General features: G+C 53.4%; 6 protein-coding genes across 6 annotated transcripts; 1 reads left to right on the forward strand and 5 right to left on the reverse strand.

Annotated features, from left to right (window-relative positions):
- Positions 1–707: 707 nt before the first annotated feature.
- Positions 708–1,753, forward strand: N7532_005760 (uncharacterized protein; the record flags this gene model as incomplete). Its single annotated transcript, XM_056618254.1, has 2 exons — positions 708–852; positions 930–1,753. 2 exons carry the CDS (start codon positions 708–710, stop codon positions 1,751–1,753), a joined length of 969 nt encoding a protein of 322 aa, XP_056474413.1.
- A 380-nt stretch (positions 1,754–2,133) lies between these two features.
- N7532_005761 (RTA1 domain-containing protein) lies at positions 2,134–3,109 on the reverse strand (the record flags this gene model as incomplete). The annotated part of the gene is made up of 2 exons (XM_056618255.1): positions 2,134–2,873; positions 2,923–3,109. The coding sequence occupies 2 exons, from the start codon at positions 3,107–3,109 to the stop codon at positions 2,134–2,136; spliced, it is 927 nt and encodes a 308-aa protein (XP_056474414.1).
- A 564-nt stretch (positions 3,110–3,673) lies between these two features.
- N7532_005762 (Zn(II)2Cys6 transcription factor domain-containing protein) lies at positions 3,674–5,341 on the reverse strand (the record flags this gene model as incomplete). The annotated part of the gene is made up of 3 exons (XM_056618256.1): positions 3,674–5,074; positions 5,119–5,239; positions 5,304–5,341. The coding sequence occupies 3 exons, from the start codon at positions 5,339–5,341 to the stop codon at positions 3,674–3,676; spliced, it is 1,560 nt and encodes a 519-aa protein (XP_056474415.1).
- Positions 5,342–5,658: 317 nt separating this feature from the next.
- N7532_005763 (uncharacterized protein) lies at positions 5,659–6,512 on the reverse strand (the record flags this gene model as incomplete). The annotated part of the gene is given in 5 exon segments (XM_056618257.1): positions 5,659–6,115; positions 6,136–6,258; positions 6,282–6,379; positions 6,394–6,437; positions 6,452–6,512. 5 exon segments carry the CDS (start codon positions 6,510–6,512, stop codon positions 5,659–5,661), a joined length of 783 nt encoding a protein of 260 aa, XP_056474416.1.
- A 791-nt stretch (positions 6,513–7,303) lies between these two features.
- On the reverse strand, positions 7,304–9,544 carry cat2 (bifunctional catalase-peroxidase Cat2; the record flags this gene model as incomplete). The annotated part of the gene is made up of 1 exon (XM_056618258.1): positions 7,304–9,544. One exon carries the CDS (start codon positions 9,542–9,544, stop codon positions 7,304–7,306), a length of 2,241 nt encoding a protein of 746 aa, XP_056474417.1.
- A 1,554-nt stretch (positions 9,545–11,098) lies between these two features.
- Positions 11,099–12,475, reverse strand: N7532_005765 (Major facilitator superfamily domain general substrate transporter; the record flags this gene model as incomplete). The annotated part of the gene is made up of 1 exon (XM_056618259.1): positions 11,099–12,475. One exon carries the CDS (start codon positions 12,473–12,475, stop codon positions 11,099–11,101), a length of 1,377 nt encoding a protein of 458 aa, XP_056474418.1.
- Positions 12,476–12,620: the final 145 nt, after the last annotated feature.

The raw sequence follows: 12,620 nt of genomic DNA on the forward strand, positions 1-12,620 counted from the left end.
AAGAACAAAGTGAACCTGGTTTCTGCGTGGTGATCGTCGGAAGACACACGCGAGTGCCCTAAGAAGCTGCGTGGGTTAGTCAGCGGCCAACCTGGATCAGGCATCAATTCATGAATGCCTGGGGCAGAAATGCGCAGAAGGCGATAGGCCCACGTGGGCGGCATTTTTGGCGGAGGGCAAAGTATAGCAACATCGGCGAGAGGAAGAGAGAAGGACGCATTGGATCCCAGCGAGAGTAGATATCTTCTAATTTTGTCGATATCCATGACACAAATACTCTGGTTAGTCTGCTGAGTACCCTCCGCATGCAGCCCCGTTACCTGTGCTACCGATCGTCGACGTCATGCGGGCCGCAGAAGGAAAAAGTCGCCAAGCCTAACGACAGTACGTTCCCACAAGCTTATCGCTCTTTTCCCTTGGATCCCCCTCTCTTGCCCTGGCGCCTTTTTGACGGCTGTCACTTCCTGTTCCTCGACCCCGGCAGTCGACTCGTTTCGTGCGTTGAATCTGCGCGTCGAAGAGGGCGGAAGGTCGAAAAAGGAGAGGCAGCCCCCTAACGTCCAACATCGAACCTCCCATTGGCCCCAATCCACGACGATTCGCACCCTCCCATGGCCTTCATATTACCGCAATTCTTCCTTGCTGGACGCCAAACCCCCCGCTCGAACCCCGCCAGTGGTCTCCGGCGCTGACCGGCGAGCTTGCGGATGATGCGTCCCGGTTTCGACAAGCCAGGCGCGCTGCCACTCCTGATCGTGGTGATCTTTTCGCTACTCACGCTGGCCCCGTCGCTGTCGAGTATCTATAATCTCAAGCTGGCGGACTGGACATATTATCCCTATGGAGCTCGACGTAAGTTAATTCAATGTGCAATGGGTCTCGCGACTCAGACTCTCGGGATGTGGGCTAATAGGGAACGCGGAATGCAGCAGTGCCGCTCATCAAGGACAGCGCCGCCGAATTTGCCGCGGACACATCGCCAGTCGAATATCGGACATCATGGATCACCGCTGCGCAGTGTCGGCCGCGCGGGAACCGGATGTCGCGATCGTCGCGGTCCGGAAATAACGCGCCGACCATTGCCAGCGAATTTGCTTCCGTCGATAATAAAAGTCGGTTATCATATACTGCGACAGAATCCTCGTTCATGTTCAGCCGACGAGCACGTGCGTTCCAAACGTACTTCATTCAGCAATTAGACGACTACCAAATCTTCACCCCCTTTTCCAATCGCAGCATTTCCACCGAAACCGCCCACCTCACCGCGACCCGCACTCCGTCTTATCTCTCTCCCCAATCGACCCCCCTTCACGAATCTTACTCCGATAATACACCGCATCTGCATAATGAGTCGACCCCCTCATGTACATTTTCGACAAAAGGGTCGGGACTGCAATTCCCGCCCGTGTTCGACATATGGCAGCAGGCCTGCCGCACTGCTAGTGACCTCTGGCAAATGGGAAAGAACTCGCCAGTCGAGACTGCCATGAAGCCGGTGAAATGGCTCTGGAAATCGATCGAGCCGATTGTCCATCGCGATCAAGCAGCCTCGAACCACCCAACAACGTTAATTCCGCACCCAAAAGATCTTCAGCCCCTGAGCAACGGAACCTCAAGTCTTCCGGCCCCACCGAAATCAGCAACCGTGCATAGCGGCGAGACTGCAGATGCTGCTGTCCACACCTCGCCGGAGCTGAGAGGTAGCTGCATGGCAGTGGTCATTGGATTGGTCGTAGGAATCATGTGGTTTTAATTCAGCCCTTAATCCACAGCGCTACTGAAACAACTTCGTGAGTAAGACTGGGTGGAATGGTAGATGCAGTCTACCACCGTATGTTATCACTGCAGTGCGCGCATTTTCCTTGTTGGATACTGGACTACGCCGGTGCTATTTATGTCTTCTCATGCCTGTTATGAGTTTTCTTGTCTTGTCTGGACATGTATGGATAGGATCTCCTAGTATGGATGGCTCTGGTTTAGCCTCCAGTGGACTTTAATGACATTTACATTTACATTTCAGAGAATCTAATTCATTCTAAATAACAATAACCAAAACCAAACCTTCTAACTCCCGCGCCAAATAAGCAACCGAACAAAAGAAAACTTGAATCCAAACACTAAACATGATAAACTTCAGCACCTCTCCTGCATTGGCCGAGCATCATACTGGGTCAATGGAACTTGTAACGAATCGCGCTCTTCAGCCTGGAGAGAATTGCCAAACACGTCAGCCTTGGACAATTGCCGAAGCTTCTTAATGAGCTTGCCAGGGTGATATATAATCAACACAAGCATCGAAAGAAACATCAGGAACGCATCGAAGACATAAATATACGCCTCCTTGGTATTAACGTCCGTGGTCCTGGACGCCCCAAACTGAATCGTCCTGACAAGATTCCGAACCATCATCGCAGCACAGGCAACATACATAGCCCACATGTATGACGCCCATTTCAAATCCGAATTCAGAATAAGAAGCGGCGTCGGAAACTTCTTCAGCCGAAGATGAAACTTGACCGCAATGAGAATGAAGAAGGCAAAGACGACCAACGAAAAGATAAGTCCGGCAAGCACGACTTTCTTGCCAATACTCATGACCTGCGGATCGCCGGTAACTTGGACGCCTGCGCCGCCGAGCTGTGTGCAGAAGCAGAGGACGTCGTTCATCACGAAGACGAATGTGAGCCATTTCGTGCGCATGCTGGAGAGGTGCTCTGCATTGAAAGAGCGGATTATGCGCCCGAGGACCATGTAGACTGTTGCGGCGATGAGGGGTGGGGCACAGAGAATGAGCATTTCTTGTAAGGCCCAGGATGAGATTTCGAAGCGTGATTCGTGGGACCAGGCTCGGCCGTAGTAGCCGAATGTTTCGCCTTGGTTTGCGTTAGATTTGGATTGGGAGGAATTTGGTGGTAGACTCACATATCCCGCCCAGTATTAGAGGTATGAAGTATGCGGCGCGGAAAGGGATCGTCAGGACTGTATGGACGATAGTCGCGATGCCGAATAGGGCCATAAATGCGTATCCGGCTGTGGCAGATGGTGTGTAGGGGTAGAATTCAACCACGGGGTCTGACCCGTTGACTCCGGGGTGGTATACGATATCCATGTTGAAGATTGTGAGATAGAATGAGTAACTGGGTTGAAGAATTCCCAACCCAAGTGCCAGGGTTGGCCATATTTAAGTACAAAGACGATCGATCCTGTTCAAAGTCCTGATCTATATTACCGGTTTAGGAAATGTGAGAACGAATACGTGTGGGGACGGGCGGGTCTTCTTCGGCGCGCCCATCTTCGCCCGCTTCAAATGCTTCTTTCATCAATCAATGGTCCACTAGACCCTTTATCTGGCGCTTTCTAGGCAGAAATAAGGCTATTATTAGGAATCGTATCTAAGGCTATGACAATTAGCTCCACAAGTTAAAACTTCAAGTCTTGATCTGTTTTTCGTGGAGCGCTCTACGTAACTGCCGTCGGGGAGAGGAGTCTGTCTTTACGCGCCACTCGAGAAGAAGAACTGTGCCCGAAGCCTTTCTCGTTATGCGCTGTAATGCAGTATATTCTTCTACTGATGCTTCAAAGGATGACACAAACAACAGGGCCTAATACTGTATATTCAAGTATTTACAAGGCGACACCACTACCCACACCATCTTCATCTTCGTCTAAATCGTCACCCGTCCTGATCATCACTTCGGTGCACCTGACGTAGAGGCCACTCGATCCACGGGCGATATTCAGGCTGGAGATACACAGAAATCCCCGACAGAACATGCTCAGCCCACCCCTTCATAAACCACGTCTTCTCCATAAACTGAATCATCACCGCCCAGTGAGCGAGAAGTGCCAAAGCACGAGACTCCTTCTGCTCCAGTAAAACCACAAATCTGTCCTGGAGACGATATAGCCACCCGATCACTAGGTGCATGTATGTAACTCCAGACAGCTGCGCCGACCGCCTTTGATAGATCTGCTCCATAATATCGTACATGCCGTTAATCGCCGATGTGTACGGTGATCGATCTTCTTCCGGAATCTCTTCAGTGATGAGACTTTCCACTGCCTGGACATGCACAATGTGCTCATGCATCTCGATGCGAGTCGAAGGCTCAATCCCAGGCAGCGGCTCTTCAGGTTTCGGCTCAAGGATCCCAGTGAATACCTTCCACTGGTACGATGAGAGGGTCAATTTAACACCCTGCATGAGAACCAGCCACTCCGCTGGACCGGCGTCGCTGAAAATAAGGTACTCCCCAGGGCGCGGTCCTCTTCCAAAGTATATGAAGCAGATCAGTGTAGCCGACATGTATATCATCTGGCAATTGTCCGCATTCAGATTATCCAACGACAGTACGTTCGTGACGGTTCGCACTCCGAACGTGAAATGGTCGTCTGCTTGTTGAAGATACTTTTCGCATTCGGAGGGGTGTTCGTAGGCGAGGTGGAGTGCAGATAGAGCGAGTACCAGATGCAGTATTGGGGGGAACTCGATGCCCCATTGTACAATGTGGTATTGCCAGACGTTGTGTGGATCGTCGTCTCGCATTGTGCAATATGTTGAAATGCACCAGTGGTGGAAGAGATGGAGGTCGGGGATTGACATCGTGCTTTGTGGGGTGTCTTTTAGGATATTACATTGTGTTGCTGTTGATCGGGTGTTGGTTGATTGTGGTTCGGGTTCTTGCGGCTTTGCAAGTCTGAAGGTTTGCTTTAGGCCGCCGGTTGAGAATTGGTAAGGTCGGAATCGGCGGGGAGACCGACTTGTGGGGGTTCCTGAGGACTCTGGTGCCGATGAATCTGATTTGGAGGTGGCAGCAGTCGCGAACGTGCACTCGATATCATGGTTGGAGCAGTTTGAGCAGCTGGGCCGTTTCTCGTCGCACTGGAAGGGATCAGTTCGGCTGCTCTCGGTTTCGGAGACTATGTTTTGCCACACCTGGCGGCGGAAACAGAATAAAGAGCGCAGAATGTAAAGCATGACAGCACAGATCGTCGACGTGGTGGACGGGAATATGTAATAAAGGTAGGGAGAGTCAGACGCGAAAAACTGGAGGAGCCATACCTTGATCCGCCGCTTTTTACAATTAGCGCAGCCCAGACGCGACTTGGTATGCGTACGTCGCGGTCGGACAGCCCGCCTATCCGAAAACTCCATTCCTTCGTGCGTGAGATCCAAACCGTATTCGTTCTTCGACTTCCTTTTATGACGCCCAGCTCGCCGCCCTCCACTCCAGGCTGCCTGGTTTAGGTCAAGCTAAAATCAATTGCAAACAGGTCTAATAGAGTTATCTGCAAGCTTTGACTGATCTTCAATCAGTGTCTCATCTTTTGTTCCAGGCATCGAGATATCCAAAGGAATTGGGGAGAGGCGAGAAATGGAGGTCGATGCGAATACGCAGAAATTTCCGGTTCAGGACTAGCGGGCTGATCGGCCCCACTGCAAGTCGCACTGACCGAGCGACAACCAGCGACGCTGTTTATTCTATTTATATTAAGGATCCTGAAAATTCTAATGATCTTTTACAAGACATAAGGTTATAATTGACCCCTTTTGCCGATCAATGAATGTCCAATCCCAATTTTCCCATCCTATTTCTACTGGCAGTATTCATTCATGGATCGTCTCTGCCAATTTCGTAAACCTGGTAGCTGGGTTAATCAACAGCCCATCCAGATCACGCATGTTATATGCTCCACTTTCATCATCCTTAATGGGTACTGGCTCCGCCATATTTGCAAGACGACTTGTAAAGCCACGAGAGAGCAGCACTCCTGTATTCTCGCTGCTTCGATGGCTGTGATTGTGTCATCGCCCAACCCTCCAGCTTCCACACTGAACGTGCGCCAAAAAATATTCTCCAAAGTAACGTATTCGTCAAACCGGGGCAAGTCAAACTTGAGACGGATTTGGCTTATTAGTCGCTGTTGAGAGTAGAGGTTTAAGCCGGATGGCGCAATCTCTGCTTCGGCCCAATCAACTACCCCAACTAGATTGCAAGTCGTTCGTTCAAAATGATATTGAAGACGCGGAAGTCTCTGTGGAGTAGCACCGTTGGAAGAGAAAAGATGGTGGGTAGTGAGTTGAGAGACTCGTGGATGAATAGGTGCAAGCGAACTGGAAGAGAAACAAGTAACAATTCCAGCTCTTTTTTGTATCGACTGTACACGTCATCGCGGTACGTTTGATCAACATCTTGAGAGCCTTTCCATGAGAGAGCGAAGGATTTGATAGAAGCTGTCAACAGATATTCAGAGTATCTGCGACGAGAAGCTGGACATACTTCGCAATATCAGCGGTAAGATTCTTTCGCCACGAGGAAAATGTAGGCGAGCTTTCAAGCACTTGACGATCATGTGCCAGGATGAAATCCAAGTATAACTAATACCTCGTACTCGGCTCATAACGTAGATATGAAGAGATTCCTTGCTCTCCGTAACTTCTCCAATTTACCCCAAATAACTAACGGAAGGAGCAAAGTGGTCGTAAATGCTGCAAGATTCGCAATCTCCATGCTCAGCTAGAGGGACGCAAGACGAAATTAAACGACGAATTCGACATTATGTCCGGCATAAACGGTATAGCTGCATACGCCCTGCACGACCACGGGAACGACGTTGCTGCCAAGATGCTCCCTTCACAGGTGTCACAGGCTGGGCGAGTCGCTGTAGTCTTCTCGAAGAAGTCAGCAATTTCTTGCTCAACACAGTATTCGAGGTCATTGGTAGTCATTGCACCAGTGTGGGGAAGGTACTGCTTTGTTCAAAATTATGTATTTTAGAGTGAGCAGGAGGTTGTAGCTAAGGCGGGGCCAAGGGAGAGGCATCTGTTTTCTTTTCCCAGTATTCATTGTTCAACCAAGGTGTCAAGTGACCGAACGACGACGCCTAGACTCCTGACATTTCTGCCCAAGAATTCGCATTCGGCACAAACAATTTTCGTGGTGAGATGGAGATTCATCCTGCGTGCAAGATTAGGTGTGGTGATACTAGGTGACTGCTCAGATAACTGTTCAGCTGACCATTCATGACTGTCTGGACGACATTTTTAGTGACTCTCTCGGTCTGTTGAATTGATATACAAATCTCAATAATTCCGGCACCAAGGTCAAAATTGTTAAAGAGTGGAAGCACTACATTCTTGCGATGGAAAAATTGAAGTTAGAAATTTGAAATTATTGAAGCTAGTTCAACATTGATTGGATAGGCGTCAATCTTCGTTATTCAAATGAGATACAGGAGCATAGCGTCATATACTTAAAAACGGAATTTTGAAGTCCGCAACCAAAACAGGCTAGAAAACAATTTACAGGCGGGCGGGACGACCGGAGATGGTCGAGCCGTAGGTGACATCGAAGCGGTCCAGGTTCATCACCTTATCCCAAGCAGCGACGAAGTCCCGGACGAACTTGGACTGACCGTCATGGCTACCGTACAGCTCGGACAGAGCGCGGAGCTCAGCGTGGTGACCGAAGATCAGATCGTTGCGGGAAGCGATCCACTTCTTGCTGCCGGTCTTGCGGTCGACGCCCTCAAAGGTGTCGTTGTTGGCATTCAGGGACTTCCACTCGGTGCCCATGTCCAGCAGGTTGACGAAGAAGTCGTTGGTCAACTGGCCCGGACGCTGGGTCAGGACACCCAGGTTGGAGCGGTCCCAGTTGGCGCCGAGGACGCGCAAACCACCGACCAGGACGGTCATCTCGGGGGCGGTCAGGGTCAGCTGCTGGGCGCGGTCGACGAGCATCTGCTCGCTGCGGACGCGGGTGCTGGAGTGGCCGTAGTTGCGGAAGCCATCGTGGACGGGCTCGAGCCATTGGAAGGAATCGACGTCGGTCTGCTCCTGGGTGGCATCCATGCGGCCGGGCGTGAAGGGCACGGGGATACCGGCGGCCTTCTCCAGGGCGGCGCAACCGGCCAGAACGATAAGGTCGGCCAGCGACACACGCTTGTTACCGGTCTGGGAGCTGTTGTAGCGGCGCTGGACGTCCTCGAGGACGTTCAGGACCTCGCGCAGCTGAGCAGGGTTGTTGACCTGCCAGTTGTTCTGGGGAGCCAGGCGGATGCGGGCACCGTTGGCGCCCCCGCGCTTGTCGCCACCACGGAAGGTCGAGGCGGAGGCCCAGGCAGTGGAGATGAACTTGGCGGGCTCGAGGCCAGAGGCCAGGATCTCCCGCTTCAGGTCGGAAACGTCCTCGACGTCGATCAGAGGGTGGTTGACGGCGGGGATGGGGTCCTCCCAGAGGAGAGTCTCCTGGGGAACCTCAGGGCCGAGCCAGCGGACACGGGGACCCATATCACGGTGCAGCAGCTTGAACCAGGCCCGGGAGAAGGCATCGGCCAGCTGGTCGGGGTTGGCGAGGAAGCGGCGGGAGATCTTCTCGTAGGCCGGATCGAAGCGCAGAGACAGATCGGTGGTAAGCATCTTGGGCTTGTGCTTCTTGCTGCCATCAAAGGCATCGGGGATGAGGTCGTCGGCATTCTTAGCGGTCCATTGGTTGGCGCCAGCGGGGGACTTGGTGAGCTCCCAGTCGAACTTGAACAGGTACTCGAGGAAGTTGTTGCTCCACTTGGTGGGCGTCTTGGTCCAGGTGACCTCCAGGCCGGAGGTGATGGCGTCCTTGCCCTTGCCGGTGTTGTGGGTGCTGGACCAGCCGAGACCCTGCTGCTCGAGACCGGCGGCCTCCGGCTCCTTGCCGACGTTGTCAGCGGGGCCGGCACCGTGAGTCTTACCGAAGGTGTGACCACCGGCAATCAGCGCAACGGTCTCCTCGTCATTCATGGCCATACGGCCAAAAGTAACACGAATATCGCGGGCTGCCGCGACGGGGTCCGGGTTGCCATCGGGGCCCTCCGGGTTGACGTAAATCAGACCCATCACGACGGCGGCGAGTGGGTCCTCGAGGTCGCGTGTGCGAATGTCGCTCTGCTTCTTCTCCTGGTCGGCAGTCTCCGCCTGGTAGCGCACGTTGTTGGTAAACCACTCACGCTCGCCACCCCAGTAGACGGACTCATCGGCCTCCCAGGTGTCGGCCCGACCACCCGCGAAACCGAAGGTCTTCAGACCCATGGACTCGAGGGCGACATTGCCAGTGAGCAGTAGCAGATCGGCCCACGAGATCTTGTCACCGTACTTCTGCTTGATGGGCCACAGCAGACGACGAGCCTTGTCCAGGCTGACATTGTCGGGCCAGCTGTTCAGCGGGGCGAACCGTTGCTGGCCCTGGCCACCACCACCGCGACCGTCGAAGACACGGTAGGTACCGGCACTGTGCCAGGCCATTCGGATGAACAGACCACCGTAGTGGCCGAAATCCGCGGGCCACCAGTCCTGAGAGTCGGTCATCAGGTTGTGGAGATCCTTCTTCAGGGCGTAGTAGTCCAGGCTCTTGAAGGCCTGAGCATAGTCGAAGTCCTTGGTCAGAGGGTTGGTGGCCTCGGTGTGCTGGCGCAGGATGTTCAGCTTGAGGCCCTCGGGCCACCAGTCACGATTCCTGGTGCCGCCGCCGGCGACGTTGGCGGGCTTAGGGTGTACAGGACATTCACCCATGATTGCGACAGCACTCTGTTGGGTTTGAGGTTGAGGAGGGAGAAATGTGGCAGAAGAGAAAAACGTGGCGACGCTGGGCACCCCGCACTTTTTAAGCTACCGGGAGCCACCCTGGGTTACGCTGGGTAACGAATGGCGGGAAACCCATTTGATGTCCTCGGAGAGTCCGTTTTGTCAGCCTTAACTGGCTGGACTCGTCTGGGCCACCGCGGATTCCTAAGCTCTGCGCAGCTATTGGGCCAGACCGCCGCCGAAGTGGGGGAGCTCCCGATGTTGCTGGCCGACTCATCACTGCGGGGGAGCCCAGTCATGTGCGCGGCGAACCCCGTGTTTCCCCAGTTGGCCTGCTGTTCCCCATTTTCCGTTGCATAATCCCCGTCCTGCTCCGACTTCCCCTCATGAGGTTATGTTGAGGGGATGCTCGGGCGTCGAAGCTACTAGAAGCGGGACTGCCCCTGCCGAGATTTGTGAATTACCTACACGAAGTACATATATACCAAATAATGTCCGCCAACCTTTGGCGTCACCCTTCCGTTCTAGTGCTCACTCTCTCGCCGCTTTTGTCCGCGGAGTAGGATTGCGCAGCCTGAACCTGATCGCGCTCATTAAAGCGGCGGCGGCCCAGAGAGAAAAAAACCCCACCTGGCGGACATTATCCTGTGTATAGAGGGGCATACTTCTACCATGAAAACTGACTCGGCCCAGCACCGAAGAATCGACCGACCCAATCGCGCTTGATTATTGATACATCTGGTCTAGGTGCCTGGATTACTATACATAATAAGTATACCTCTTTGGGTAGGTGGGACCCCCACCAATTGATCATGCAATGGATTTACATACTACAGTAGTACAAAGGTACATATAACTAACTAGTACATATATGCTTACACACTGCTAAAGTACATTACTGAAGTATTCTATAGACAGCAGTGGAACGGAGTGGCACAATATATATACGTAAACCACGCGGGCAGCCATCGGGGGATATCAACATCACCACCTGTGTTTCCCAACAGTATTTATTCACAGGCAATATAGCCAATTGATGAACCATAACAGAAGGAATACAGCTGTGGGAAAGATACTCCTGATCCTGCCTATTCGAGTATCGTTCCCAGCAGTGGTCCCACACCTTGAAACCAGTGCGAATCCTGCTTCTTTTAGGCATTTCTTTCCGAGCTTCCGCCCAGGCTTCCGCGGGGAACCCACTTCGATCGCAACCAGTTCCGCCGGGATAGCTATCTCGACGAGCTTCCCTTTATGATAAAAAAAGCGCGACAAATTCAGGTCTGAATGGAACTAATTACTTTTATAATGACCTCCACCCTAGGAGTACGATAGTACCAGCGGCGGGCAACGAGCGGCGGTGGGAGTCACATGGCTAATACTGCAGATCACAACCGGGAGCCCTACCGAGTCTCCTCATCTCTCCCCTTATCCGTGGAGTCCTCCTGATTCGCAATAAACATCGCCGTCACTAATGCTGCGAATGCGAATACCAGCGCCAATTGAAACGCCCCATGGAGTGCATACATATTGCAGTCACCTGCGTCACCACATTCGGGAGCCTTCTCCGGCGAGCTTGGGTGGAGCCGAGTATAGAACATCACGCTCGCCGCTGACAGGCCCATGGTTGACCCGGTCGATCGGAAAGCATACAGGGCAGAGGTCGCCGTCGCGTGTTTCTCGTGCGGAACGGCGTGCAGCTGCGCTAGGATCAGCATTGTTAATGCGCCGCCCATACCGAAGCCCTTGAAGAACAGATATAGCTCGGGAAGCAGCCAGAATGTCTCTTTTGAGATCCAGTAAAAGCCCCCCGGATGCCACGACCAGGAGTAGTGGCATGATATACCGGAACATATCATATTTGCCCGTCACGCGGATCACGAGGCCGACCACAAACGATCCAACGCCTGCGCCGACCGAGTCGGGTAGGAGGCGGAGACCGATCTCGCTGGTCGAGTGGCCCAGCTGCTTCATGTACAAGGGAACATAGAAGGTGAGCGCGTAGAAAGCCATGGACATGAACCAGGCAGTCAAGCACGACGCGACCACCGTGCGTCGGCGGAATAGCTCGAGCGGGATAATCGGCTCCTTCGCCCAGCGCGCCTCGATCCAGATAAATCCCGCCATGAGGCACAATCCCAGCGGAACAGCGATCATAAATTGGCGCGTCACGACTTGATCACCTTCATGGTTCAGACCAACTAGCAGCAAAACCAGCGACGAAACCAGCGTCACCGACCCAGCAAAGTCAACGCGACTCAAGAGCTCCCCGAACTTCTTCGAGGTCTCGTGGTGATCCGGGACAAAGGTCGCAACTCCAGCCGCCGCAGCCAGCGAGACAGGCGCAATCCCGATAAACGCCCATCGCCATCCAACAGCATCATTCACAGTGCCACCGATAACAGCCCCCAACCCCATCCCCGTCGTATAAACCACCGCACCACACCCCTGCCAGATTCCCCGACGGTGTAGCGGGATATTATCCGACGCGATGAACGTCGCAATAGAAATACAGCCTCCGCCCCCAATACCCGTGAAGATGCGCGCGCAAATGAGGAGGATTTTCGAGCGCGCACAGCCGCAGATCAGGTTGCCGATTGTGAACATGCACGACGCGAGACAGAAGCTCGCGCGTCGACCGAAGATGTCACTTAATTTCCCGCTCAGCGGCTGCGTTGCTGTCAGTCCGATCAGGTATCCGGATCCAAGCCATGATATGATAGCTAGCGAGTGAAACTCTTCTGCGATTGTGGCGGAGAGCGTGGAGGTGATGGTGCTGTCGGCTGCGGCGAGGAAGGTCGCGATCCAGGTCGAGATGATACCTGCCGCGATGCTGGATTTGATCGGGGCGTCCGAGGCCTCACGGCGTAGGAGGGGCATTTCTTCGGTAGGGCATGGCGCCCGGGACCTCGGTCGTGCCATGGCCTTCGTGATATGAGGGTTGTGTGCTCGTGGTCTGCGTGGCTTGGATGTCACACCGGTACATTCCTCGGGAGCGGGTGGATTCTTGGGGGGGCGCAAGACTACTTTTTAGTGTCGGGTGAGAAGGGGGAATGTCAATGATGTA

This window comes from Penicillium argentinense, assembly GCF_028826775.1.
Source record: "Penicillium argentinense strain IBT 30761 chromosome Unknown utg000005l_segment0_segment0, whole genome shotgun sequence".
NCBI classification, from domain to species: domain Eukaryota; kingdom Fungi; phylum Ascomycota; class Eurotiomycetes; order Eurotiales; family Aspergillaceae; genus Penicillium; species Penicillium argentinense.